Raw genomic sequence first — 25,611 nt, 5'->3', positions numbered from 1 at the left:
ACCTTTCTTTTAGAATTGGTTTGGGAGGAAAGCCTTTCTATGTTCAATAATTGAGTACAGTATAGTCTTGTAATATGATTGAGTTTTCCATTGCTGTATGAGGATAAAGTATCGCATGAATATTTTTAGAAGAAAACAGAAATAGCAACGCATGGAACCATGTAGCATTTAACCATGTAGCAGCTGTTCTTACTGTTCGTAGTTCTATAATTTTTAGTTAGTATTCTAATTAGGAAGAATATTTCTGTTTGAAACCCAGCTAGATCTGGGAAAGCTGGTTTTCTCCATTAGGCATTTCATTACTTGTCTTGGGCATTTATTTTTTTCAGAGACAGCCATAATGTCTATGGAAAATAGGAAAAGAGAGCCTAGAATATATAACTTGTCAAGTGTATAGCTTTAGTTGTGTTAGATTTAAAGTGATTATGTTGAAACTCTTTGCAGGCACTTGGAGCATCTTATCTGAGAAGCACTATAATCTGGAAATTAAATGAATCTATTGGGTTGAGGCTTGGCTGACTTAAGATTCCAAAAATAGAAGAAATATGTGGAGAGAATGGTAACAGCCAAGAGGTGGCAGCATAGAGCACAATATTGGAATCTTAAATTGGGGTTGGCATGGCGAGATGTCTAGATAATGTTCGGAAAAGCTGTTAGAAATACTGGTCTGATATTTGGGAATGAGATGGAGGTTATGCATATTTTTTAGTTAATTGGATTTTCATTGGATACTGACTGTTAGAATGGATGAAGTAAATACATTATTTATATTTACTCTTTAAAATATCTAGGTGAAAAATGAAGTTGCCTCTTCGGAAAATATAACAGGTATTCAGCTAGAAATTAGTAAAACAATTGTTCATCTACACTTTAGCAGTTAGAAAATATAATTAGGGAAAGACAACTAACATTTGTTTAAGCATATACTATGTGTCATTTACTTTTGTTTCCATTGAGTCCACACGACAACGCTGTAAAGTTGGTTAAAGGCATCCCAGTTTTACAAATATAGATATGGGAAGGGTCACAGAGACTAAGTTGTGGGCAAAGTTACATAGCTGAGGTTTGATCCATGATTTTAGAATACATGCATTTTGATAACAAAACTAGAAACATGAACATGGAAAGTGATCGAGTAAGAATTAAGAAGCATTTGGGATTACTCAGTTTGAAAGGGGGAGAGAGTAAGAGTGTAAATGGGCATGAGTATATTTGAAATAGCCAGTCTCAGATGTACTAGGAGTCACTGCCTACCTGCCTTGCTTGGCTTTTTCTTTCTTTCCTTCCTTTCCTGTTTGTTGGGCATGTAGTAGACATTCTAAAATATTTACTAAATGAGGAACTAAGAAGTCAGCATGCTTAATAAAGTTGGAGAATTATAATATTAATAGCTAACTGTTGTGAGTGCTTACACATGCCAAGAATACATACAAAGTTCTCTGTGTATTATTCACTCATGAGGCTTTTTACTTTTTCTTAGCTTCTTTTTAAAATTATTTTAGACATATAAAACGGTTGCAAAAATAATAAAAAGAATTCCTCTATACCCTTTACCCAGGTTTCCCAAATGTTAACATCTTATGTAACCACAGTACAGTTATAAAAATCAAGAAGTTAACATTGATACAATACTATAATCTTCAAGCCTTTCAGAATTCACCAGTTACCCCAGTAATGTCATTTTTCTGGTCCAAGGGCCAATCTAGGATCACACTTTGCATTTAGTTGTCATGTCTCCTTAGTCTCCTTTAGTCTGGAATAGTTCTGTTTTACTTTGCCTTTCATAACATTGACAGTTTTGAAGAATGCTGGCAAATTGATTTGTAGAATGCCCCTCAATTTAAGTTCTTCTGATGATTCCTCATGATTGAATTCAGGTTATGCATTTTTGGCAAGAACTCTACAGAATTGATGTTGTGTCATCCTTAGTGCACCATATTGGGAAGCACATGGTGATGTTTACTTTGATCACTTGGTTAAGATGGTGTCTGCCAGTTTTCCCTACTGTAAAGTTTCTGTTTTTTTCCCTTTTGTGGAAATTGTGGAGACGTACTTTGAAATTTTGTAAATATCTTTTTCTCATCATACTACTTTCTCATCATATAATTTTAGCATCAATTGATGAATCTTTCCTGAAAAAATTACTACTATGGTGTTTACCAGATGATGATTTTCTATTTGTATTATCTCTTCAACCTCTATTAGCTGGAAACCTACTGTAAGGAAAAGATTTCCCTTCTCTATGTTTTTGTTTGTTTACCTATCATTATGGACTTACATATTCTTATTTTGTTCTTTTGGTTATAATTTATTACAATCATTGTTTATTTTGTAGTTTGAATTGTTCTGGATTTGGCCATTGAGAGCCCATTTAGGTTGGCTCTTCATCTTTTTTTTTTTTTTTTTAAACATGTTTCTATCCTTTCTTTACTTTTTGGCACCAAAAAATGTCCACACTTACCTTTGCTTTCCCTGTCCCAACCCTGGATTTCTCCAAAAAAATCCTAGTTTCTTTTATTTGGAAAATTGTATAAGAAAGCAAGGTACTAGGTATACTCATTAGTACTAGAATATCACTGCTTCTAGGCCTCGTCAGTTGTCTGATCTAGGAAATATGTATGTTTACTTAAATATATGTATACATACATCTGTATTTCTTTCCATATCTATTAGAAACCATCTTGTGAGGCTTTTATTAATTATAGGATCATGTTGATAGTATGAAGAGCTGATCCAGTAGTAGTGAGAGAGTATTGGAGAGATGGGAAGAATTAAAAATTACTTTCACTGTTTCATATCCCTAAAAATGGACTAATTCTAAGCAATGAATCAGTCTGTAGTAATGGCTGTTCTTGTACATGGATAGAGTAGAGATAGCAATTATAGAGTAAAGAGCATGGATGTTTTAGTAACTAAGGATAATGTAAGATGGGAGGGATGTTGTACAAAAATATAAAATGTTTATGCTCTTAAGTTTGTTATAAGACTGTTAGTAAGTTCAGTATTTGACTAGTGTATTAGGAGAATGTTTTAAGAAGTTGGGACTTGAGCTGCATTTTTGAAGAATACGTAGGTCTGGATAGGCAGACACAGGAGGGGCACATCCTGGGTGGAGCAGAGCATTTATTTTTGTAAGTAACCAGCGATAAGACTAGAGTCACATTATATATCTCTTTCAGTGCCCATCTACCCTCAGGAATCATGTAACTAGATAGATTTCATTAGTTTGTCATGTGTTTACTCTGAATATTTCATAGTTTCCTCTGTTTTGTGAGTATACACTAATTAGAAGTTTAGATATATCCTTCTAACATTTTAATTTTTATTTCTATTTTAGCACATTGAAATTTATAGTAAGAGCAGATACTAAATCTAGTTATTATTTTCTTATTGTATTCTACAGCATGTATTTGTGTTGAATTATTAGTTTGGGCATATTCAGTGCTGCTAGATAATGACTTGTCTGTCATCTTGTCCCAGAGTACCACAACTCAGTAAGTATTCATAGTACCTATTATATAAAAGGAACTGTGGAAGAAAAATGTATCAATATAGTGCCTGTCTATTAAGACTGAGAAAGAAGAAACAAATATGAGAAGTTTAAGGGTTATTTACTTCTGAGACTTAAATAGATACAGGGTAGAGTTAAATGTATACCACAAATTAGTACATGATTAACTACTTACTCAGTTAATTGTACAAATCTAAATTGCAAGACCTAACCTTGTTGTGTTTCCAGAGGCCTTTTATAGATTATTTTTAAAAATTCAGGAAAACCACTTGACACAGTGAATCAGTGCTCATCCAAGGTTAAATATCAAAGAAGTTTTTTGGGGGGCAGGGGCAGTTAGTGTGTGTTTTGTGTTTTTTTAATATATACTCCCAATCTGTGGACTTTTTCCCCCTAAAACAAACATACAGACTTGGAGAAACCATTAATCGGAGATTAACTGTATCCAATTTTATGTGGTTAGAGTTAACCAATATACTAATCATACTGATCATTTGGCAGATTTATTGAATGTCTGGTTCTGTGATAAACCAGAGAGTATACCAAAGAAGTAAAAAGTGGATCCCTCCTTGCTTATGGAACATTGGTGAGACCATGGGTGGCTAACGGAATTAAAGGAGATCTAAATTAGGGAGATTTAAATCCTCCATCCTGCTTGCCCAGAATCAGAGCTCTGATATTGAGAGTAAAATTCCCTCCTTCATTCTCATATGTAATATTTGAAAAGGTAGTAGATAACACAAGAAAATGTAAGTACGTAGCAGTTGAGAGGTGCAGCAGATGACAGTGGAATTTGCTTAATCAAGGAGATCGAATTCAACGTGAACCTTAAAAGGATCTGTGTTTTAGAACAGTTAACTTGATAGTTATTTTTAGGATGTAATGGAGAGAAAATTAGAAGAGGTTCTTGTAATCATCCAGAAAATAAGCCTGAACTAGGGTCTTGGCTGTGCAGATGCATAAGGAAGGGATGTATGTAGAAAATCTAGAATAAAGAATTGCTGAAACTTAATGATTACATAAATGGTATAGATAAGGGAGAGTGAAGTGATACTGATGTTAGGCTTTCTAAGCCAGGTTGACTTAGCATGGTGAATTAACAGAGGTTGAGAAGTAAGAAGGGGAAAGGTGTAGTGGCCAATTTTTATGGTGAGGATAATGAGGTTATTAGCTGGAAGCACTTTGTGATGAAAGTAAGCATTTAGTTGGAAGTGTCCAGGAAGACAGAGTTGTGGAAATTGAGTTGAAAGAAGAGGTCTGAGCTGAATACATATTTGGAGTGTTCCTGAATACATACAGTGATTGGTTTATTTGAGCAGGTGAAGTCTTTGGTGAGAGGTAAAGCGCAAAATAGTAAGAACTGAAGAAAACCTTCATTTTAGAAAGTAGGAAAAAGAATCAGATTGAAAGGAAGGTAGAATCATAGATTAAATGGGTTGCCCATCTTGAATCAGACATCTTCCTGGCCCCATCCTGGGTGATAAGTAGGGAGATGGATTGTCACGTTTGTTACTCTAATATGGACTTCTGTGCCATTTCCCAAAATGGACCCTAAATGGGTTGAGGAAGTACCCCCAAACATACTCCACTGGGCTTTGAGAGAATAGCTTCTCAAGAACACTGGTTGTGGGAGCCAGACTATAAGTCTGACAGGGTTAATGAATAAGTGAGTGGTGTGGGAGTTAAGAAACGGATATAGACTACTAGTTTGATAAATTGTCAGTGTCAGGGATGATGAAGGAAACAGGACCATAGAAGGAATGGGCAGTTGGTTTAGGTAAAGATATTTTGGGGAGGAGGGGGAAACACATAATATTTGTACTCTTGAAAGAAAAGAAACTGGAGAAGAGGAAGGAATTAGTTATTAAAAGGAGGGAACAGTTGAAGAAGGCAGGAACAAACAAGAAATTAGTTACTGAATGGTGATGAGAGATTCTTATTGAAGTTAGAAATATAGTCAGTGTAACTGTAGGTGTTAACAGTTGGCAGGAATTCAGTGAGGCAAGAATGCCTAAGTATAAGAATCCTGGCTAATTGACTTGCTCACACTGAGGGCAAAGAACAGTGAGGAACTCTCAACTATGAAGGCAGTGTTTTAAAAAAAATAACAAGGGGGAATAGGCTATAGTAACCTTATTCCTCTCACTTGAATTGCTACTTGGAGTTTTCTGCTTGTCCCAGCAACAAAAAAAAAGATAGTTTCAAGAAAATCAATAAGATTGCATTGCCCAGCAATGCATTTTTGAAACCATTTTTTGGTTATTCTTTATTTTTTTTCTAATTGAGGTATAATTGAAATATAACTTACTAGTTTCAGGTGTACAACATAATGGTCAATATTTGTGTATGTTACAAAATGATCATCACAGTAAGTCTAGTTAACCATCACCACAGAACTTTAAGATTACACTCTCAGCAACTTTCAAATATATAATACAGTATTTTTTTTTTTTTTTACAAATTTATTTATTTTTGGCTGCGCTGGGTCTTCATTGCTACACATGGGCTTTCTCTAGTTGCCGTGAGCGGGGGCTACTCTCTTCGTTGCGGTGTGTGGGCTTCTCATGGCGGTGGCTTCTCTTGTTGCGGAGCACGGGCTCTAGGCATGCGGGCTCAGTAGTTGTGGCACGTGGGCTTAGTTGTTCCACGACATGTGGGATCTTCCCAGACCAGGGCTCGAACTCGTGTCCCCTGCACTGGCAGGAGGATTCTTAACCACTGTGCCACCAGGAAAGTCCCTATAATACAGTATTATTAACTACAGTCACCATGCTGCACATTACATCCCTAAAACTTAACTGATTTTGCAACTGGAAGCTTATACTTTTTGACTACCCTCACCCATTTTGCACCCTCCCACCACCACCAGTCTGTTCTCTGAGTTCAGGTGTTGTGTTTTGTTTTTAGATTCCACATAAAAGTGAGATCATACAATATTTGTCTTTGTCTGACTTATTTAGTATAATGTCCTCAAGGTGTATCCATGTTGTCACAAATCGCAAGATTTCCGTAAAAAGCTTAGTATTATTCCAGTTTGTGTGTGTGTGTGTGTGTGTGTGTGTGTGTGTGTGTGTGTGTGTATAGATAGTTGGACCAACCACATTTTCTTTATCCATTCATACATCTACAGACACTTAGGTTACTTCCATATCTTGGCTATTGTAATTAATGCTGCAGTGAACATTTTTTTGAGTTGGTGTTTTTGTTTCCTTTGGATAAATACCCAGAAGTAGAATTGCTGGATCATAGGGTAGTTCTCTTTTTTGGGGGACCACCAAACTTTTTCCACATCAATTGCACCATTTTACATTTCCACCAACACTGCGTAAGGATTTCAGTTTATCCACATCCTTGCCAACATTTGTTATTTTTTGTTTATTTTTTATTTTTACATAGCCATTTTAATGGATGGAAGATGGTATCTCATTATGGTTTTAATTTGCATTCCCTAATAATTTGTGATGTTGAGCATCTTTTCATGTGTTTGTTGGTTGTTTGTTTATCATCTTTGGAGAAATGTCTGTCAAGTACCTTCCCCATTTTTTTTGTTTTGTTTTATTTTGTTTTTGCGGTACGTGGGCCTCTCACAGTTGTGGCCTCTCCCGTTGCGGAGCACAGGCTCCAGATGCGCAGGCTCAGCGGCCATGGCTCACGGGCTCAGCAGCATGTGGGATTTTCCCAGACCGGGGCACGAACCCGTGTCCCCCGCATCGGCAGGCGGATTCTCAACCACTGCGCCACCAGGGAAGCCCCCCTTCCCCATTTTTTTTTTTTTGTTTTTGTTTTTGTTTTTGTTTTTGTTTTTGTTTTTTGTTTTTTTTTTTGTTTTTTTTTTTGTTTTTTGCGGTATGCGGGCCTCTCACTGTTGTGGCCTCTCCCGTTGCGGAGCACAGGCTCCGGACACGCAGGCCCAGCGGCCATGGCTCACGGGCTTAGTTGCTCCGCGGCATGTGGGATCCTCCCGGACCAGGGCACGAACCCGTGTCTCCTGCATCGGCAGGCGGATTCCCAACCACTGCGCCACCAGGGAAGCCCCCCATTTTTAAATCAAGTTTTGTTGATGAGTTGTAGGAGTTCTTTGTGAATATTCAGCCCCTATCAAATATGTGATTTGCAAATATTTTCTCCCAGTTTGTAGGTTGCCTTTTCACGCTGTTGATTATGTCATTTGATAAACAGAAGTTTTTAAATTTTTGATGTAAACCAGTTCATCTATTTTTACTTTTGCTGCCTGTTTTTTTGGTGTTATATCCAAAAAATCATTGCCAAATCCAATGTTATGAAGCTTTTCCCACTATGTTTTCTTCAAAGAGTTTTATAGTTTTAGGTCTTTATCCATTTTGAATTTATTTTTGTATATGTTATAAGGTAAGGATCCAACTTTATGCTTTTTACATGTGGTTATCCAGTTTTCCCAACACCATTGGTCTTTTCCACCGTTGAATGGTCTTGGCACCCTTGTCAAAAATCATTTGGCCATATACGTGAGGGTTTATTTCTGGACTCTCTCTATTCTATTCCATTATTCTATGTGTCTTTATGTCAGTACCATATTGGTTTTTTATAATTTATCTTTAATTGACATAACTGGTTTATAACATTATATAAGTTTTAAGTGTACACATTATATTTCTACTTATAAATACAGTACAGCATGCTCACCACCAAAAATCACCATACAGTTGATACCCTTTATCTCCCCCCCACCATTCTTAGTATCTGTGTGTTTGGTTTGTTCATTGTTTTATTCTTTTGGTTTTGTTTGTTATATTCCACACATTAGTAAAATCACATGGTATTTGTCGTTCTCCATCTGACTTATTTTACTTAGCTTAATATCCTCAAGTTTTATCCATGTTGTCACAAATGGCAAGATTTCATCTTTTTAGGGCTGAATAATATTCCATTATTTATATATATCACATCTTCTTTATCCATTCATTGAGGTGGAGAAAAGGGAATCCTTATACACAGTTGGTGGGAATGTAAATTGGTACAGCCACTATGGAAAACAGTGTGGAGATTCCTCAAAAAATTAAGAACAGAACTACCATATGATCCAGCTGTCCCACATTGGGTATTTATCCAAAGATTACAAAAACTAATTGGAAAAGATATATGTACCCCATGTTCATTGCAACATTATTTACAATTGCCAAGATATGGAAACAACTGAAGTACCATATTGTTTTGATTACTGTAGCTTTGTAATAAGTTTTAAAATTAGAAAGTGGTACCTCCAACATTTTTCTCTTTTTCAAAGTTGTTTTGGCTATTTGGAGTCCCTTGAGATTCCATATGAATATTAGAATGGATTTTTGTATTTCTGCAAAAAACACCATTGGGATTTTGATGGGGGGGTACATTAAATGTGTAAATGATTTGGGGTAGTAGTGACATCTTAACAGTATTAAATCTTTGCCCTTTTATTTCTTAGATTTCTTTTTTCTTTTAAAAGATTTCTTCAATTCCTTATTTCTGAATTTAAAATGAACAACTGTATATTTCACACTTACTTTGTCAAAAGGCACCAGTCACTGTGGTTGAAATAAAGGTACTATGAATAATTAAAAGTTTTAGCCACAGATGCTATTTTCAAGAAATCTGTAGTCTAGTGGAGGAAGTAAGAAATATTTATATATAAATAAATACAATACAGGTTATATAAAACTAGTTCTGTGAGAGCAGCATATATAAAGTGCTATAGGAGTTTAGAAAAAGGCAGGATTACCCTCAGCTAGGCTTTGTAATACTGTTACCTCCAATGTGAAGTTGGATATCCTTGTGTTTATAGTGGTCTTAGGCACCTACCAAAACCTACAGTCATTACTGAGAGCAGATTAGAAATTCAGGAAGTCTTCTGATTGAAATTGGGTTGTGGATGATAGTTGGAATCGTTTAAACTTTTAATTTCCAACTAGTGGAAGGATATAAGAAACACTTGTTATTGACTGGGGCAGCTTGCATTTGTCTTTTAATGTTTCAAAAACTATACATGTGTAATGGAAGGAAAACTATAACAGCAAGTGTTGATTATAGATACTGGTAAATTAAGTATAATGGTAATAATCATTTGGTACTTGCACTTTAGGCTTAATTTCCAAGTACAGTAATAACAATTAGATATACTGGTAAGAGTCATTCATGGTAAGTTTGTTGTACATTTTTAATACTTTAACTCTTGATATGTATTCAGGCTTTAAACTTTGTTGTTTTCCTATTCTTTAACCTGTTGGTCTGCTTAACAAAATTGAAGGTAACATTGACATACCATAAACATTGTATTAAGCACAACAATTCATACTTGGTTAATGTAAAAAATAATAATTTACACGAAGTAAGAAGGTTTCTTTTTAGGTAACTGACCTTAAAGAGTATAAGCATTTAACATGGTGGAGCCATTTTCCCTAAGACTTGCTGGCATTTAAAATAATAAAACATAGGAGAGTAGTGGTATTTAGATCAATGAGTTGCATCTTGTCAGCTCTTTTTAGCTCATTGCTTGAAATGTCAGTAAGCCATGGGTAGAGGACATGACTATAGCTATAGGCACATGTTCTACTCACATAGGCCTTTCTAACATAATTATTACAAAACCTGCATGCGTACATATGCTTCTAATTCCCAGATTTTCTATGCTATATGGTGTGAATTTTTTAAAAATACCATTTAAATTTGGAGAATCCCAGTACAGCGTGGGAATGGTCTTGAATTCAGACAGGAACAGCTCTAAAATGTCACCCCTTCAGTTTTATATCACACTCCTTAAATCTAGGCCATCTTACCTTTCCCAAGTGAAACTTATTTTTTCTTTTATTTCCTTTCCTGAGGTGTTATCTCTTAAAAAGAAAATCTGCAGCTGTGTAAGTGACCTTCCCCATTCTTATCCCCCCCAACCCAAACTCAAAGGTGATAAACTTTAGAGTTACAAAAGAAACTTTAAGAAATGTTAATCTTTATTTTTTGTTTAAAGTTTAACTTTATTAACTGTTTATTGCCCTGAGAACTAACTACCATGCTGACATAATTTTGTTGCTTCATTTATTCAGTAATGTCCTTGCTATTTTCGGGGATCAGTAGAGCTGCTTTTGTATAGTTCTTAGAGGAATTTAATAATTCTATCAGGGGTCAGAAAGCTATGACCTATTTCCAAATCCAGCCCACAGTCTGTTTTTGTAATGCCTGCAAGCTTAAAGAGGTGGTTTTGGAGGGGGCAAAAAGAGATGTTACTGTATGTGGCCTGCAAAGCCTAAAATATTTACTATCTGGCCCTTGACAGAAAATGTTTTATTCTGTTTTGAATATCTTCATCAGGTTGTTGAGATTAAGAGAATGCTGAAAGTTATTAACTTCCATATCCTACTTACTATTCTCTTTGTTATTCTTCCTCTAACTGTGTATCAGAGCAACAACACAAGCAAATATAATTTAATGGCAGAACAGCTAGGATTATAGAGAAGAGGGTGGGAGAGGAACAAGGGAGATTTGGCTTGTAGAAGAAAAGTAAGATTCAGCATTTGTCCACCCTACTTTTTGAAACTTTAAACTTTCAAATAATTTCACATTTATAAAAAAAGTTAAAAGAATAGCACAGAAATTTTTATGTGCCAGTCACCATTTAACATTTTGCCACATTTGCCTTATTAATTCATTCTCATTCTTTCTCTGTCATAGATACTACATGTAACACACACACACATTTTCCTGAACCACATGAGAATAAGTTATGGACATCATACCCCTCATACCTCTTTACTCCTAAATATTTTCATGTTTATTTCTCTTTTTCCTAAGAATAAGGATATCCACTTAACTACACAATACAGTTACCAAAAATCAGGAAAGTTACTTTGATATATATCTAAGCTATGAATCTCGTTTAAATTTTACCAATTGTCCCAATGACTTTATTAGTTTTTTACCCACTCCTTTAATCCAAAAATCCAATTTAAGATCACTCATTGAATTTGATTTTCACTTCTCTTTAGTCTCCTTTGAACTAGAATGGTTCCTCAGCCTTTTATTTCTTAGTGACATTTACGATTTTGAAGAGTGCACGTCATTCATTTTGTAGAATGTCTCTCAATTAAGGTTTTCTGATTGTTTCTTCATGATTAAATTCAAGTCATGATCTTTTAGGAAGAATATTAAGTAAGTGATGTATTCTTCTCAGTTTAGTAGGTGATGTTAACCTCGGCAAGGTTGATGTCCACTGGGTTTGTCCACTGAAATGTTACTATTTTTCCCCTTGTGATTAATAAGTAATTTGTACACAGATATGTTGAGACAATGTATTTTTTTTCCTCATCAGACTTTCATCATTTCAATTTTAGTATTGATGGTAGTTTCTTGCTGGAATAAGTTATTTTTCCAATTATTTGAAAATTGTGATCTTTCTAACTCTGTTGTTTCTTTCACATTGTTTAGTTGGCTTTACACTGTGAGGAAGAGCTTTCTCTTTCCCTCTATTTGTTTGGAGTCAAGATTCTTATTCTGTTCAGTAGTTTATCATCTAGTGTCCCAGATCTGGTTAGTGGGAATCCCTTCAAGTTAACCTATGTCATTTTTGACATGTCCCCATCATTTTTTGAACCCTTTCTTACTTTCTGGTACAGAATATTTTGGGTTCATTTTGGGTCTTTTCTGTGTTCCAGTACTGGATTCCATTTTCATAGAGGGAATCTGGTTCCTTTGGTGAGAAACTGCTAACGTATACACCTACTTTTTTGTCCAGTCTACATACAGCTTCATTAACAAAGACCAGATGTTGGGCAATAATCAGCCTCCTTATCTTCATTTATATATAAGGATAAAGCAAAAAAAATATCAAAATGCCAGCAATTCATGGCCACTGACATATCTATTCAGAATACTATGCAAAGAAGTGCATGGCAAATAAAAGATACTGTTTTTTAGCCTAAAAGTATGCTTGCTTGAGGAGAAAGATATTCACATGAGTTTTTGAAAATGTGTCACATTTCTTTGTGACTCTGAAAATGTAAGTAAAAATTTCTTTGATTTCAGATGGTTAGTTCAGGAATCACAATTCAGTGATACATTCAGTGTCTAGCATCTTTAATACCCTAAACCTATTTTTAATGATTTTTATTGAGGTAATATTTATACACAATAAAATAAATCCATTTTAGAGTACAGATTAATGGATTTTGGTAATTGTATACAATTGATAACTGCCAGCACAGTCAAGGTACAGGACAGTTTCCTCACCTTAAAACGTTTTCTCATGCCCCTTTGTAGTCAATCCCTTTATTGGACCTACAGACCCAGGCAATCACTGTAGTTTTACCTTTTCTAGAATTTTCTGTAATAGGAATTATAGATATGTAGTCTTTTGTTTTTGACTTCTTTCACTTAGCATAATTTTTAAATATTCATTCATGATTTTGTATATGATGTTTTGTTCCTTTTTGTTGCTGAGTAGGTCTCTGTAGCATGGATATGCCACTATTTGTTTATCTATTCATTTTTTTAATAGACTGAGAATTGTTTCCAGATGTTGACTGTTAGGCTTATTCACATAGTCTTTGGGCATATATTTTCATTTCTCTGGTATAAATACCTAGAATTGGAATTACTAAGTAGTATTGTAATTGCATATTTAACCCTATGAAATACTATCATACGTTTCACCAAAGTGACTGAAACATTTTGCATTTCTATCAGCAATGTATTGGGAGTTCCGACGTTCCACATTTTGACAACATTTGATATTGTTGGTCTTTTAAACTTTAGCCATTCTGGTTGGTCTGTAGTAGTATCTCATTGTGATTTTAATTTTCATTTCCCTGATGACTAGTGATGTTGAGCATCTTTCTCTATACATATCCATGTGAAACATTTTATAAATCTTTAGCTGTTTTAAAAATACATATATTCTATATAAAACCCCTTGTCAGTTTTTTTCTCTTAAAATTCATGGTTTTTAGTCCTGTTCAAGAAATCTTTGCCTAATCAATCCAATATCAAACACATGAAAATTTCATATTTACTTATAGAAGCTTAGTAATGTTAACTCTTACATTTTGATTTATGATCCATTTCTAGTTAATTTTTGTATATGGTGTGTGAGATAAGTGTTGAGGTTTATTATATTCTGTAAGATAATACAGTTCTAGCACCATTTGTTGAAAAGAGCTCCTCTCCCACTCCGAATTGAATTACTTTGGCATCTTTAAGTCAGTTGATCATATACATGTAGGTGTATTTCTGAACTCTGCCCTGTGCTATTAAACTGTATGTCTATCCTTACATCAATACCACAGTGTCTTGATTGCTATATCTTTATATCTTGAAATCAAGTAGTATGAATCCCCTAACTTTGCTTTCTTTTTCAAACTTGCTTTGCTAATCTAGATCCTTGACCTTTTATATAAATTTTAAAATTAACTTATTCTTTAAAAAAAAGCCCTTTAGAATTTTGATTAGGATTGCAGTGAATCTATAGATCAGTTTGGAGAGAATTGTCACATTAACAATATCGAGCCTTCCAGTTTATGATCATGGTTTATCTCCTCTTTATTCACATCATCTCTAATTTCTCTTAGCTTTGTAGTGTCATTTTCCTTCAGCCTGAAGAATTTTCTTTAGCATTTCTAGTAGTACAGAGAGATAGTACTTTAAGTTGTTGAGCAAAGTTGTAAACTTATTTGGAAACATCTTTTGGATGTTTGTTTCTTTGCCATTCCCCAGAAAAGTAGTAAAAGATATTATATGGATTATGTAGTTTGAGATAACCAAAAGCTTAATAAAGAATTGGAGGTCTTCTCTAGTTGAAGAAGATCTCAGCCCATTCAGTATATCTTTTTTTCTGCTTTGGGTGATGAGTCATTAGACCACAAAGTGTTGACGGCTTGCTGCAGCTCCCTTTTCCTCTACCTCTCCCTACCACTCTCACAGCTCCCTTAAAAGGATGTTGGAAAATTGACATAAACTGGTGAGGCTACCAGAGAACATGGCAACTGGAGACAGACGGCCTACACTTTCCCCTGAAAGCCATATACAGAATTAAGTTTTAAGTTTTACACGCTCATATGCACACATTCTTCATTTTGCCAGCGCTAGCAGTTAGAAAATAAACATTCTTTTCATGACAGTAAAAACGTAAAACAAATATGTGGGAAGTATATGAGTAAACAAGAGAATTTTGAGATTCATTAAATTTTAAGATAAATGTAAAGCAGTTCTTAAAAGAGAAGACTGAATATTTTTAAGGATGTTACTTCTTCCTGAATTAACTTTCCAAATACAATCCTATTCAGATCAAACCACGTCTTCTTTGGAGACCTGGTGGTGGTGGGAACAGAATTGACTGAGTGACTTTTAAATGCAGTCTGAAAGAATAAAGCTAGAATAACCAGGACATTTTGGAAAATATAAATAACAGGTGGGGTTTGCCTTCCCAAATACAAAGACTTTATAACTATGTAATAATTTTTTTCTTTTTTTTTGCGGTACGCGGGCCTTTCACTGTTGTGGCCTCTCCCGTCGCGGAGCACAGGCTCTGGACGCGCAGGCCCAGCGGCCATGGCTCACGGGCCCAGCCGCTCCGCGATATGTGGGATCCTCCCGGACCGCGGCACTAACCCACGTCCCCTGCCATCGGCAGGCGGACTCTAAACCACTGCGCCACCAGGGAAGCCCTGTAATAATTTTTAAAGTATGATACCGATGATGCTTTTTTCAGTTCCTTATTAAGGAGAGAGCATTTAAAAAACATAATGACTACTCCCTACCCCAGAGGTACAGAATCAAGAGCTCTGGGAGTATGTTCTAGGCATGTATGCTTTTAAGAAGCCCACAGTCTATTCTGATATGACAGAATCACCTCTGGCTATGAACCAACCAGTCTAGTTTGACCATTTCCTGAATCGTGAAGGAAGCAACTCGTAGGTGATATAAATTCCAGTTCTGATCTCAAGCTTTATTCCTATTTAGTTCTGGGCCAAGAACTTCTTTAATAAATAGGGATGATAAATGCAAAGAACAGTGGTTTTTTATTTACAGAAGAGTATGTCACATCATTTTGTTGTTTTTTGCCACACCATACATAATGATTCCTTTTAGAATTCATGTATGAGGGAGGGGAAATGACATGAATTGTTTTAACTTCCTATCTCCTGACTATTATATTAGCTTTTTTAGCTCTGTGTCATAGGAACTTTTTTGTTCTTGTTGATTAATTTTGGTGTACTTAAGTACAGTGAGGGAGGATGAGCTGCATTTTGTTTATGCACCGTTGCTATAAATTTTTAACTTGGTGGCCAGATGCAGTTGAAAAGAGTATATGATTTTGTGGTATATTTTTCATCTTTGGTTATTATTTGGTTAGTATTATTTTAATCAAAACAACTATTTAACTGGTGAAATTATTTTAAAATAATTATTTAAACTTGGGGAATAATTATCTTAAGGGCATACGGTAAATGGAGAATCATTTGTTCAAAAAAATATCTAGCAAATCTCAGTAAGAACAAGAGTCAGTGACATTTGAGCCATGACCCACTCCTATCCACTTCCCTGAGCTCAGTTTGAGGAACACTCTACTCTGAACAGGAGGGGCAGACTGTGGGCCTCTTTTATACATTCTAGATTCTTGTTGCAGAAGCCTTCATGCAGGCAGGCGAGGTCAAAAGGCCTGTAGGGCCCCCTTCCCTCACTCAGCCTTTACTGTGAGTGGAAGTCTACTCTAGGCACAGCAGGCTGAGAATAGTAGGCCCCAGTTGCTGGGCCAGGCCTCATTCATAACGCAGAAGTTCCATCCAGGAGGGGCAAGTCATCCGGCACCCCCACTCAGAGCACAGATGTCACTCTGAGAGAATTGGGTCACTGTCACAGCCCCCAGTTCCTGTGCAGAATAGCACAAAGGTTCTTCCTAAGGGAGAGGCAGGCCTTAAAAACAGATAACTCTCTAGCTCTCCTAAGGAGACTGACTTTATTTGGAGCAGAGCTTGCGAAAAGATGTTGAAAATTATGAAGATCTTTGTGGTGAACAGTTAAAAGGAGGCTGGTAGCTCCATGATACTAATAGCAACAAGTGAAGTAGCAGACAAGTTAGAAGTTTAAAAGAGAGAACCAGGAAAAAGAGGAAGTGCCCTCCTGGGGTTGGAGCAAGCCTCAAATGCTGGCAACACCCTGCCCCTGCAACGAGGCTCCACTTTTATTGGATCAGACTGAATGCAATTTATGCCCCAGGGTGTGGCAAAAACAGTAGAACAGTTAGTAGAGACTAACAGCTGGGTTTGTGACACCGCTATAGGCAGATCAACCAGAAGCTTATAAAGGAGAGACCCAAGGAAAAAAAAGCTGCCAAAGAGCTAAATTCATAGTTATTCCTGGTGGACAGAGAGACAGTGCATGCTCAAGATAGCATCCTCTGAGAAGTGCAATCAGAGGCTGCACACTGCTGGGGAACTAGAGATAAAGAGGGACATTTTCTAATGAGAAAAGGGTCAGTCTATAACTATAAATGTATTGTCTTCTAACAACAGAGCCCCAAAACACATGAAGCAAAATGCTGCAGAATTGAAGGGGGAAATAGACAATTCAACATTAATATTTGGACACATCAGTAGCCCACTTTCAGTAATGGATAGAGCAGCTAGGCAGAAGATCAACAAAGATGGAAGACTTGAACAACACTATGAATCAACTAAACTTAGCAGACATCTATAGAATACTCCACCCAACAAGAGCAAAATATTCATTCTTCTCAAGTGCACATGAAACACTCTCCAGGAGAGACCATATGCTGCGACATAAAAAAATAAATTTTAAAGAATTGCAATTATACAAAGTATGTTTTCCAATCACAGTGGAATGAAATTAGAAATCAGTTACAGAGGAAATGTGAGGAATTCACAAATATGTGGAAATCAAACAAAGCATTTCTAAATAACCAGTAGATCAAAGAAGAAATCACAAAGGAAATTAGAAAATAGTTTGAGGTGGATAAAAACAAAACCAAAACATACCAAAACTTATGAGATATAGCTAGCAGTGCTTAAAAGGTAATTTATAGCTACAAATGCCTACATTAAATGAAAAAGATCTCAAATCAATACCCTAACTGTCCACCTTGGGTCTAGAAAAAGAAGAGCAAACTAAATCATAAATAAGCAGAAATAAGGACATGAGAAGAGCAGAAATAAATGAAATAGTAAAACAAAGAATATCATCAAACCAGAAATTGGTTCTATGAAAAGATCAATAAAATTGATAAATCTTTAGTGCTGAGCAAGATAAAGAGAGAAGATTCAAATTACTAAATTACAAGCAATATAGGAGAGACCACTAACCTTATGACAATAAAAAGGATTATAAGGGGAATACTGTTGATAATATGTATGCCAAAATACTAGATAATTTAGATGAAATCGGTGTAAATGCCTAGAAAGACACAAACTACTGAAACTGACTTGAGAAATAGAAAACCTGATCAGACATATATTGCAGGTTGAATTGTGTCCCCCCCCAAAAGGATAATGTTGAAGTTCTAACCCCTGATATCTGTGAACATGACCTGACTTGGAAATGGGGTCTTTGCAGATGTAATGAAGTCAAGATGGAGTTATACTGGATTCAAATGGGCCCTAAATCCAGTAACTGGTATCCTTATAAGGAGAGAGAGTTGGAAACACAGATACACACACAGAGAAGAGGGACATGTAAAGATGGAGGAAAAAATTGGAGTTATGCTGTCACAAGCCAGGAAACACCAAGGACAGCTGGAAACCAGCAGAATCTAGAAAGAGGCAAAGAAGGACTTTTTCCTAGGGCCTTCAGAAGGAGCCTAGACTTCTAGACTCCAGAACTTTGAGAGAGAGTACAATTTGTGATAATACAGTAGCCCTAGGAAATTAATACGACCTAGAGCAAGTAGAGATTGAATTAGCCATTTTAAAACTTTCAAAAAAGAAAAGCCAATTGCTAGATGTCTTCACTGGTGATTTCTACCAGATATTTTTAAAAGAATTAATACCAATTCTTCACAAACTTGTCTAAGATAAAGAAGGAATATTTCCTCATTCTGTGTAACCAGTATTATTTGAAAATCAAAACCAGGCAAAGACACAAAAAAACAGAACTACAGACCAATATCACTAGTCCGTAAAACTACACACCAGTATCATCACCAAAAATCCGTAATACAATATTAGCAAACCAAATCTAGCAGCATATAAAAAGTATTATACACCATTATTAAGTGAGATTTATCTCAGGAATGCAAGTTGGTTCAACACCCCCAAATCAATTAATGTAATACAATATATTAATAGGATAAGTGGCAGGAATCACATGATCATCTCAATAGATGCCTCCCCAAAAAGCACTTGGCCAAATCCAACACCTTTTCATCATGAAAACGCCCAACAAACTAGAATAGTAGGGGACTTCTTCTACCTGACCTACAAAAATACACAGCTAACATCGTACTTAATAATAAAAGACTGAACAGTTTCCCCCTAAAATCAGGAACAGGACAAGGACGTCTACTCTCACCATTTCTCTGTTTGGCATTTTACAAGAGGTTCTATCTTTGGAAGTTAAGCAATAAAAAGAAACCAAAGTTATCCAGATTGTAAAAGAAATAGTAAAAGTATCTGTATTTGCAGATGACATGATACTGTATATAGAAAATCCTAAGGAATCTACAAAACACTATTAGATTAATAAGCAAGTTCAGTAGAGTAGCAGAATACAGCATTTAAAAAAAAATAGTTGTATTTCGTACATTGGCAATGAACAATCTAAACAAGAAATTAAGAAAATTCCATTTACAATAACTTAAAAAAATAAAATATTAGGAATAAATGTAACAGAAAGTAGAAGACTCATATACTGTAAATGACAAAACACTGTTGAAAGAAATTAACAAAGATCTAAATTAATTGAAAGACATCCCGTGTTCGTGGAATGGAAGTCTCAATGTTATGAAGACCGCATTTTGTCCCAGATGATCTGTGTGTTCCCTGTCAAGACCCTAGCCGGTTTCTTTGCAGAAATTGACAAGTTGATCCTAAAATTCATATGAAAATTCAGGGGACCCTGAATAGCCAAAACAATCTTATAAAAGAATACATTGGCAGGACTCACACTTCCCAATTTCGAAACTTATTACAAAACTATAATGATCAACATAATGTGTTACTGGCATAAGGACAGATGTATTGAGACTCAATGGTATAGAGTTGAGATCCAGAAGTAAAATTTATGGCCAGTGAATTTTCACAAAGGAAGTTGGACCCCTTCTTACACCATACAGAAAAATGTAGTTGAAATGGATTATAGATCCAAAAGTAAGTCCTAAAACAATAAAATTTTTAGAAGAAAACATAGTAAATCTTCACGACCATAGGTTAACCACTAGTTTTTTAGATAAAATACCAAAAGCACAAATGACAAAAAAAAATAGACAAATTGGAATTCATTAAAATTAAAACCTTTTGTACTTCTAAACAGTAGCATCAATGAAGTGTTACGAAAGCTTATGGACGGGAGAAAATATTTGCAAATTATATGTCTGATAATGGGCTTGTATCCAGAATATATCAAGAATTCTTACAACTCAACAATAAAAAGAAAAATAGCCCAATTAAAAACTGGGCAAACTGTATGAGTATACATTTCCCTGAAGGAGATATTTGGCCAATAGCATACAAAAAGATGCTTAACATCAGTAGTTATTAGGGAAATGCAAATCTAAATCATGAGACACAACTTCTCGTATATTAGGATGATATAATAAAAAAAAATAACATGTTCATGAGTATGTAGAGAAATTGGAACCCTCATTGCTGTTGGGAATATAAAGTGGTGCAGCTACTTTGAAACATAGTTTGACACTTCCTCAAAATGGTAACATAGTTACCATATGATCCAGAAATTCCACTCCTAAGTATATATCCAAGAGAAATGAAAATATATACCCACACAAAAACTTGTACACAGATATTAAAAGCAGTGTTATTCATATCACAGTAGACAGAAAGTAGGAACAACCAAAAAAAGTTCACCAACTGATGAATGGATAAAATGTTGTATATCCTTACAACGGAATGTTATTTGGCAGTAAAAAGGAAGTAAATACTGATATATGCTACAACTTGGATGAACCTTGCGAATATTATTCTAGGAAAAAGAACTCAGTCACCAGTAAACCAAGTACTGTATAATTCCATTTATGTGAAATTTCCAGAATTAGTTAAGTCTTATAGAGACAGAAAAGAATACAGTGGTTGACCAAGGTTGGGAGAATGGGGAGTGACTGTTATTGGGTGCACGGTTCCCTTTTGGGATACAAAAATGTTCTAAAGTTAGATTATGGTGATGGTTCCGCACTTCTGTGAATATACTAAAAAAGCATTGACTTTACTTTAAATGGGTGAATTGTATGGTGTGTATATTATATCTCAGTAAAACTGTTTAAAAACAAAATGAATAGATGTGACTGTAATTATTAGGAACCAACTAAAAGTAAGCTGTATAGTTCAGAGTACAAGTTGATAAAATTGGTGTTTGGTTCAATAAAGAATATGTAGCAACTGCCTTATGGAATGCTAGGTTAGTTGCCCTGTGTTGATTTAGGTTAGAAAGTAGCCTGAATGCTACATTAAACATAGTTTAATTATAGATATTCTGTTCCAAGTCTGACTACACTGACTGAATGTAGGGCTAAGGACTTAAGTATAGTTGTGCCATGTAATGTCTGATTTTTGAAAATCAATAAACAATGAAATGGCATTAAAGTATAATGCAAATGAGGATTTTATAGAACTCTGTAATACCTGTTCCTGATACATTTTAAATGTTAAATCTGTATCAAAATTAGATTATTTTTAAAAGTTACTTTCTTAATAATTTCTTTAATCCATAGAAGAGAATGTTGGCCAATACAACTATAATAGAGGTTTTTGTAATGATTCATAACATTTAAAATATTTTGTTTAAAAAATTTTAAACTAATTATGTGGCAAAGTTAATATGTCTTACATGGAAATGTTAAGGGATCGTTTTAATTCGAGTGTGCGAGAGTTCTTCATAGTGAACTATTTACGATATATAATTGATGCTGAATGTGTCTTTGCAAAATACATATTTTGGTTGCACTGTTGACACAGTCCGGTGATGGGGAAATCATAGAAAACCAATTGCAGATATCATTGCGTGTATTTAAAATTTTTGAGGAAATCATTTGTGGATTGTAACATGCCTTCAGTATCATGTTTACTTCCTTTTCATTGTGCCAAGCTATGTCCCATTTTTTTATTTAGAGCACTTTTAAGTTTTTCATGGTATAAGTAAATGCATGTGTTGATACATTGCAGTGAAGAAAATTATATGCACTTGAACTCTTAAAAGATGTACTTTTTCTTCATACTCTTATATTCTACCATCATAGTTTCCTATTTGTTTATTAGCTACAAGAGTGGAAGTAAGTGTAAAGCTTTGTCAGCCTAATTCAGTGCTCCTGCAGTCTGAGAGCATATTCTGGGAGTCGTCTAGTGCAGCATTTTGAAACTTTGTGATTAGGACACACATTTTTACATTGCAAACATATATATATGTGTGTGTATATATATATATATAGAGAGAGAGAGAGAGAGAGAGAGAAAGAAGTATTTTATATATATATAAAATATTGAAATTTTTACTCTTAAGATACTGAACTGTTTAACTCTTATAATGCAGTGCACTCTATTTTTCAGTTTTTTTCTTCTAGTGCTAGTTTTGACCTATTAATTTCACTAAAGATTCAAAAGTTACCATTTATAAAATAGTACTCTAGGGACAGAATTAGGAATTCAGGTATGTTAGTTTTGAGTTTTCCCTCCTGATGGCCCTTTTAAAATGTTTGTTTTGTGTCTAGAGAAAATATCTCATACTAGGAGGGCAAACGTGATTCTCAAATGAGATTTGGTGTTTAAGATATCTTTTTATCTGAGTTGGGTTGTCTATGTTGCTGTAGTGTAATAAGAACCATTGTATCTGAATGCTCAAAGAAATTTTCCCTTTAGTAATTATAGTTCAGTTAGAGTTAACCTATAAATTTAAACAAAACTCATAATCAAAAAACATGGATAAAAACACCCAGAGCATATTTTTCTATTCATTTTGCTTTTGTACTTTTGTGGAGATAAATATTACCCTGAAGTTATAAAATATTTTAATTGTATTTAAATGATTTGTCTTATCTGTTACTAACATTTGTCTTTGATTTTGGATCTGTGGTTTTGATATTGAATGGGGAAAGATTTTTGTGCAAATATTTCACCAAATATTTTTGCAGGGACACTTAGTCGGTCTGGATGAACCAGCTTCGGGAGCTGGGCAAGAAGCTCTGCTTAAACGAGAGCAAGCAAAAATCATTCGATTCGAGAGACAAGCAGAAGAGTTCCTCAATGCAGTCTTTTGTAGAAAAGGTTGGTTCCAGTGAAGAATGACATTTAGCATCTGCTTGTCTTATCTTAGTCTCCTTAATTTCAGTGTCATTTTTAAAAAGAATTACCTTTTAAAACATTTTTCTTTATTGATAGTATACTTTATAATTCTCTATATTCCTTTGGTCAAGTTAAATTTGGAATAAGGTGAGGCAACCCCTCTCCCTCCTTTTTGCTCTGCAGTGATGGTGCCATGTAAGATTTAGTTAAATAATTCTTAAAATTGTTATGAAAGTGTGAAAATTGTAAGGTCTCAGTAGTTTTATATTTTGTTAGACAAATTTTCTTACATAAATAGTCACTGTTGGGAGTTCTCTGGTGGCCTAGTGGTTAGGAATCCAGGCTTCCACTGCCATGGCCCAAGTTCATTCCCTGATCGGGGAACTGAGATCCTGCAAGCTATGCAGAGCAGCCCCCCCGACCCCCCAAAAATGGTCACTGTTTTAGCCACTGATAATCATAAAGCAGACTGTATAAAATTTTAGTAATTCCTCACTGAAATTTGATTTGGAGAAAAAAACATATAAAACTTAATCTGAAAATTAGATTTGCAAACTCTTTTTCTCCTTGATACAGCCTTGTTTTACTAAAAAAAATTTAAATTATTAAAATTAGAGAAATTCTTTCTAAATAAATTTGTATTCCTTAGTTATGCCATTCCTCTAGTTCCAAGATGGAGGTTACTATGATAGGCTCTAAAGAAGTTTTTTACAAACTTCTGATAATGCTGAATATCCTTATTTCATCTTCAGCAGACTCAGTGATTCCACTTTCTTTAATATTTCTTCACATGTTCTAGTTTACACCTCTCATTCCTTTGGAAATTCCCTTCTTCTTTCCAAAGTTTGAGGGGTGATTTTTGCCTGTACGCTAGTTAAAAGTCTGATAAGTGCAGATTCTAATGGGTTGGTTACACTTGGAGACCAGCTGAGCTTTTGGTTAATGTGATCAATATTTTCAAAAGGGAGTATGAGGTGAAGTGACATATGAAATTAAGGAATGCTTAAGATTTTTGTTTCCAGAGGCACTTTTTTTTTCTTCTTCCATCAGATCCCCAGGTAAAATTAAATCTTTTAGTACTTCTCACTTCTCTTTTAATATCCTCTAGTACGCTCCCACCTAAAGCTCCCAACCAAGGCTTCTATGCTCACCATACCATTTCCATAAAGTACCCTGATTCCAAAATTATGTTCAAAATGTTAGTTTTGTGAACATTTGATTATTTCATTAAAGTAACTCATATTTAACGTATAAATGACTGATAGATCAGTTCTTTCAGTTTATTAACTAAATAAAATATTTTTCCAGCTTCTCTGCTACTCCTCCTTTAGGATGTTTACTGAGTAATGGGTTTAATGCTGCAGGAAAATGCATTATCTGAAAAGAGGAACTCCTCTTCCTAATTTACATGGAAGAACCACTTTTCATCCACTCTTTGCTTAGAGGGAGTTAATGAGGTTAATCACAAGCAGATTGATGAAGAGAATTCTAACCTGCTTCTCTACTAGTCCCATCCCTTTGTCATGTAGGTATAACTTAGGTTAAAATTCTTGTAAATTTTCTTATTTAGAAATTTAATTTGGGGCACATACCCTTTTGGAGAGGAATTCTTACCTTGGAATCAGTCTTGAGAGATGAGAATCCTCTGAAATTGTATGTAAAGTTAAGTTTGTATATTTATCTGTCTACTGGCATATGATGCTCAGAAAAAGAACTATTGCTTTGCAGTTGGAAGTTTCCCCTTTATTTATTAATATTGTTATTTTTATATATTTTATTAATTTTCTTGGAAATGTCTCAAAGATGGGCATTAAGTAGTCTTCAAATTAATACCAAAAATGTTCGGTATCCAGAGATATAACAGGCAGTTTAATCTGAGGAGCATATTTTGTTTTTAATAAATAATTCAGGTATTTGGATTTAGTCCTTTGTTTACAAGTATTGCAAATTGTATGTATTAAATAATGGAGTGTGAACAGGTAATATATAGCTAGGTAGAAACATTAGATGCAAATAAAAGTAGGCTTTTGTGGTATGGACTTTATGATAAATTCCAGTTTAAGAACAATAAACCTTCTACAGCTGTCATAATCATTTCTTTTCAGCTTGCTTTGTCAGTTGTCTCAGAAAATTTGACACTTTCCTAAAAGTTAGGTTTGCATTCTAAAAACATAACAGGTGGCTATGATGTAGCATTCACATGTTTTTCTGTAGTTTTAACTTTGACCTGATTTGTTGTTTTTATTTGTCTCAATTGTGCATGTTCCCCTAAGCATGGCTAGGTTTATAGATATTGTGTTTTAAGTAAATGAAAGAATGAAATGTGTTCAAGAAACTTTCAAAAGACGTAGAAATTCAGATGGCAGAGATGTCATCAATTCGTAAACATGAATTGTTTCTTGATTATATTAGTTATTCAATAAAGAGGCAAAATATGCTGCAGGCATTTAAAGCTCAAAGGTAGCAATTTATGGTCTTTATCCTAAAATCTTTGACTCTTTACAAGTCTCTTTAATATTTATTAATCTAGTTAAACAGAGACATCTCATAAATTACTTCATTTTGCTTCCTATTTGGAAGCCTTATTATATATTATCCAATTTTTCAGAGGATACAAAGATGCAATAACATTAAAACATTAAA

General features: G+C 34.7%; 1 protein-coding gene across 24 annotated transcripts in view; it reads left to right on the top strand.

The window, feature by feature from the left end:
• Nucleotides 1–25,611, top strand: part of LCOR (ligand dependent nuclear receptor corepressor) — a 131,016-nt gene that overhangs the window by 65,176 nt on the left and 40,229 nt on the right. For 18 of the 24 annotated variants that reach the window (XM_059054417.2, XM_067024925.1, XM_059054416.2 and 15 more), the window contains one exon: nucleotides 22,818–22,950. The exons of 4 other annotated variants lie outside the window; for them this stretch is intronic. Coding sequence is in view for 12 of the 20 variants with exons in the window: in XM_067024925.1 (XP_066881026.1) it covers nucleotides 22,818–22,950 (133 nt within the window). In the remaining 8 variants the exon portion in view is untranslated. Of the gene's footprint in view, nucleotides 1–22,817; nucleotides 22,951–24,276; nucleotides 24,494–25,611 lie in introns of those variants that run through there. 2 more of the 24 variants (XM_067024936.1, XM_067024930.1) reach the window with 2 other exon arrangements.

The sequence above is a fragment of the Kogia breviceps genome, chromosome 2, assembly GCF_026419965.1.
Source record: "Kogia breviceps isolate mKogBre1 chromosome 2, mKogBre1 haplotype 1, whole genome shotgun sequence".
NCBI classification, from domain to species: domain Eukaryota; kingdom Metazoa; phylum Chordata; class Mammalia; order Artiodactyla; family Physeteridae; genus Kogia; species Kogia breviceps.
This window is presented reverse-complemented; position numbering and strand designations above follow the sequence as displayed.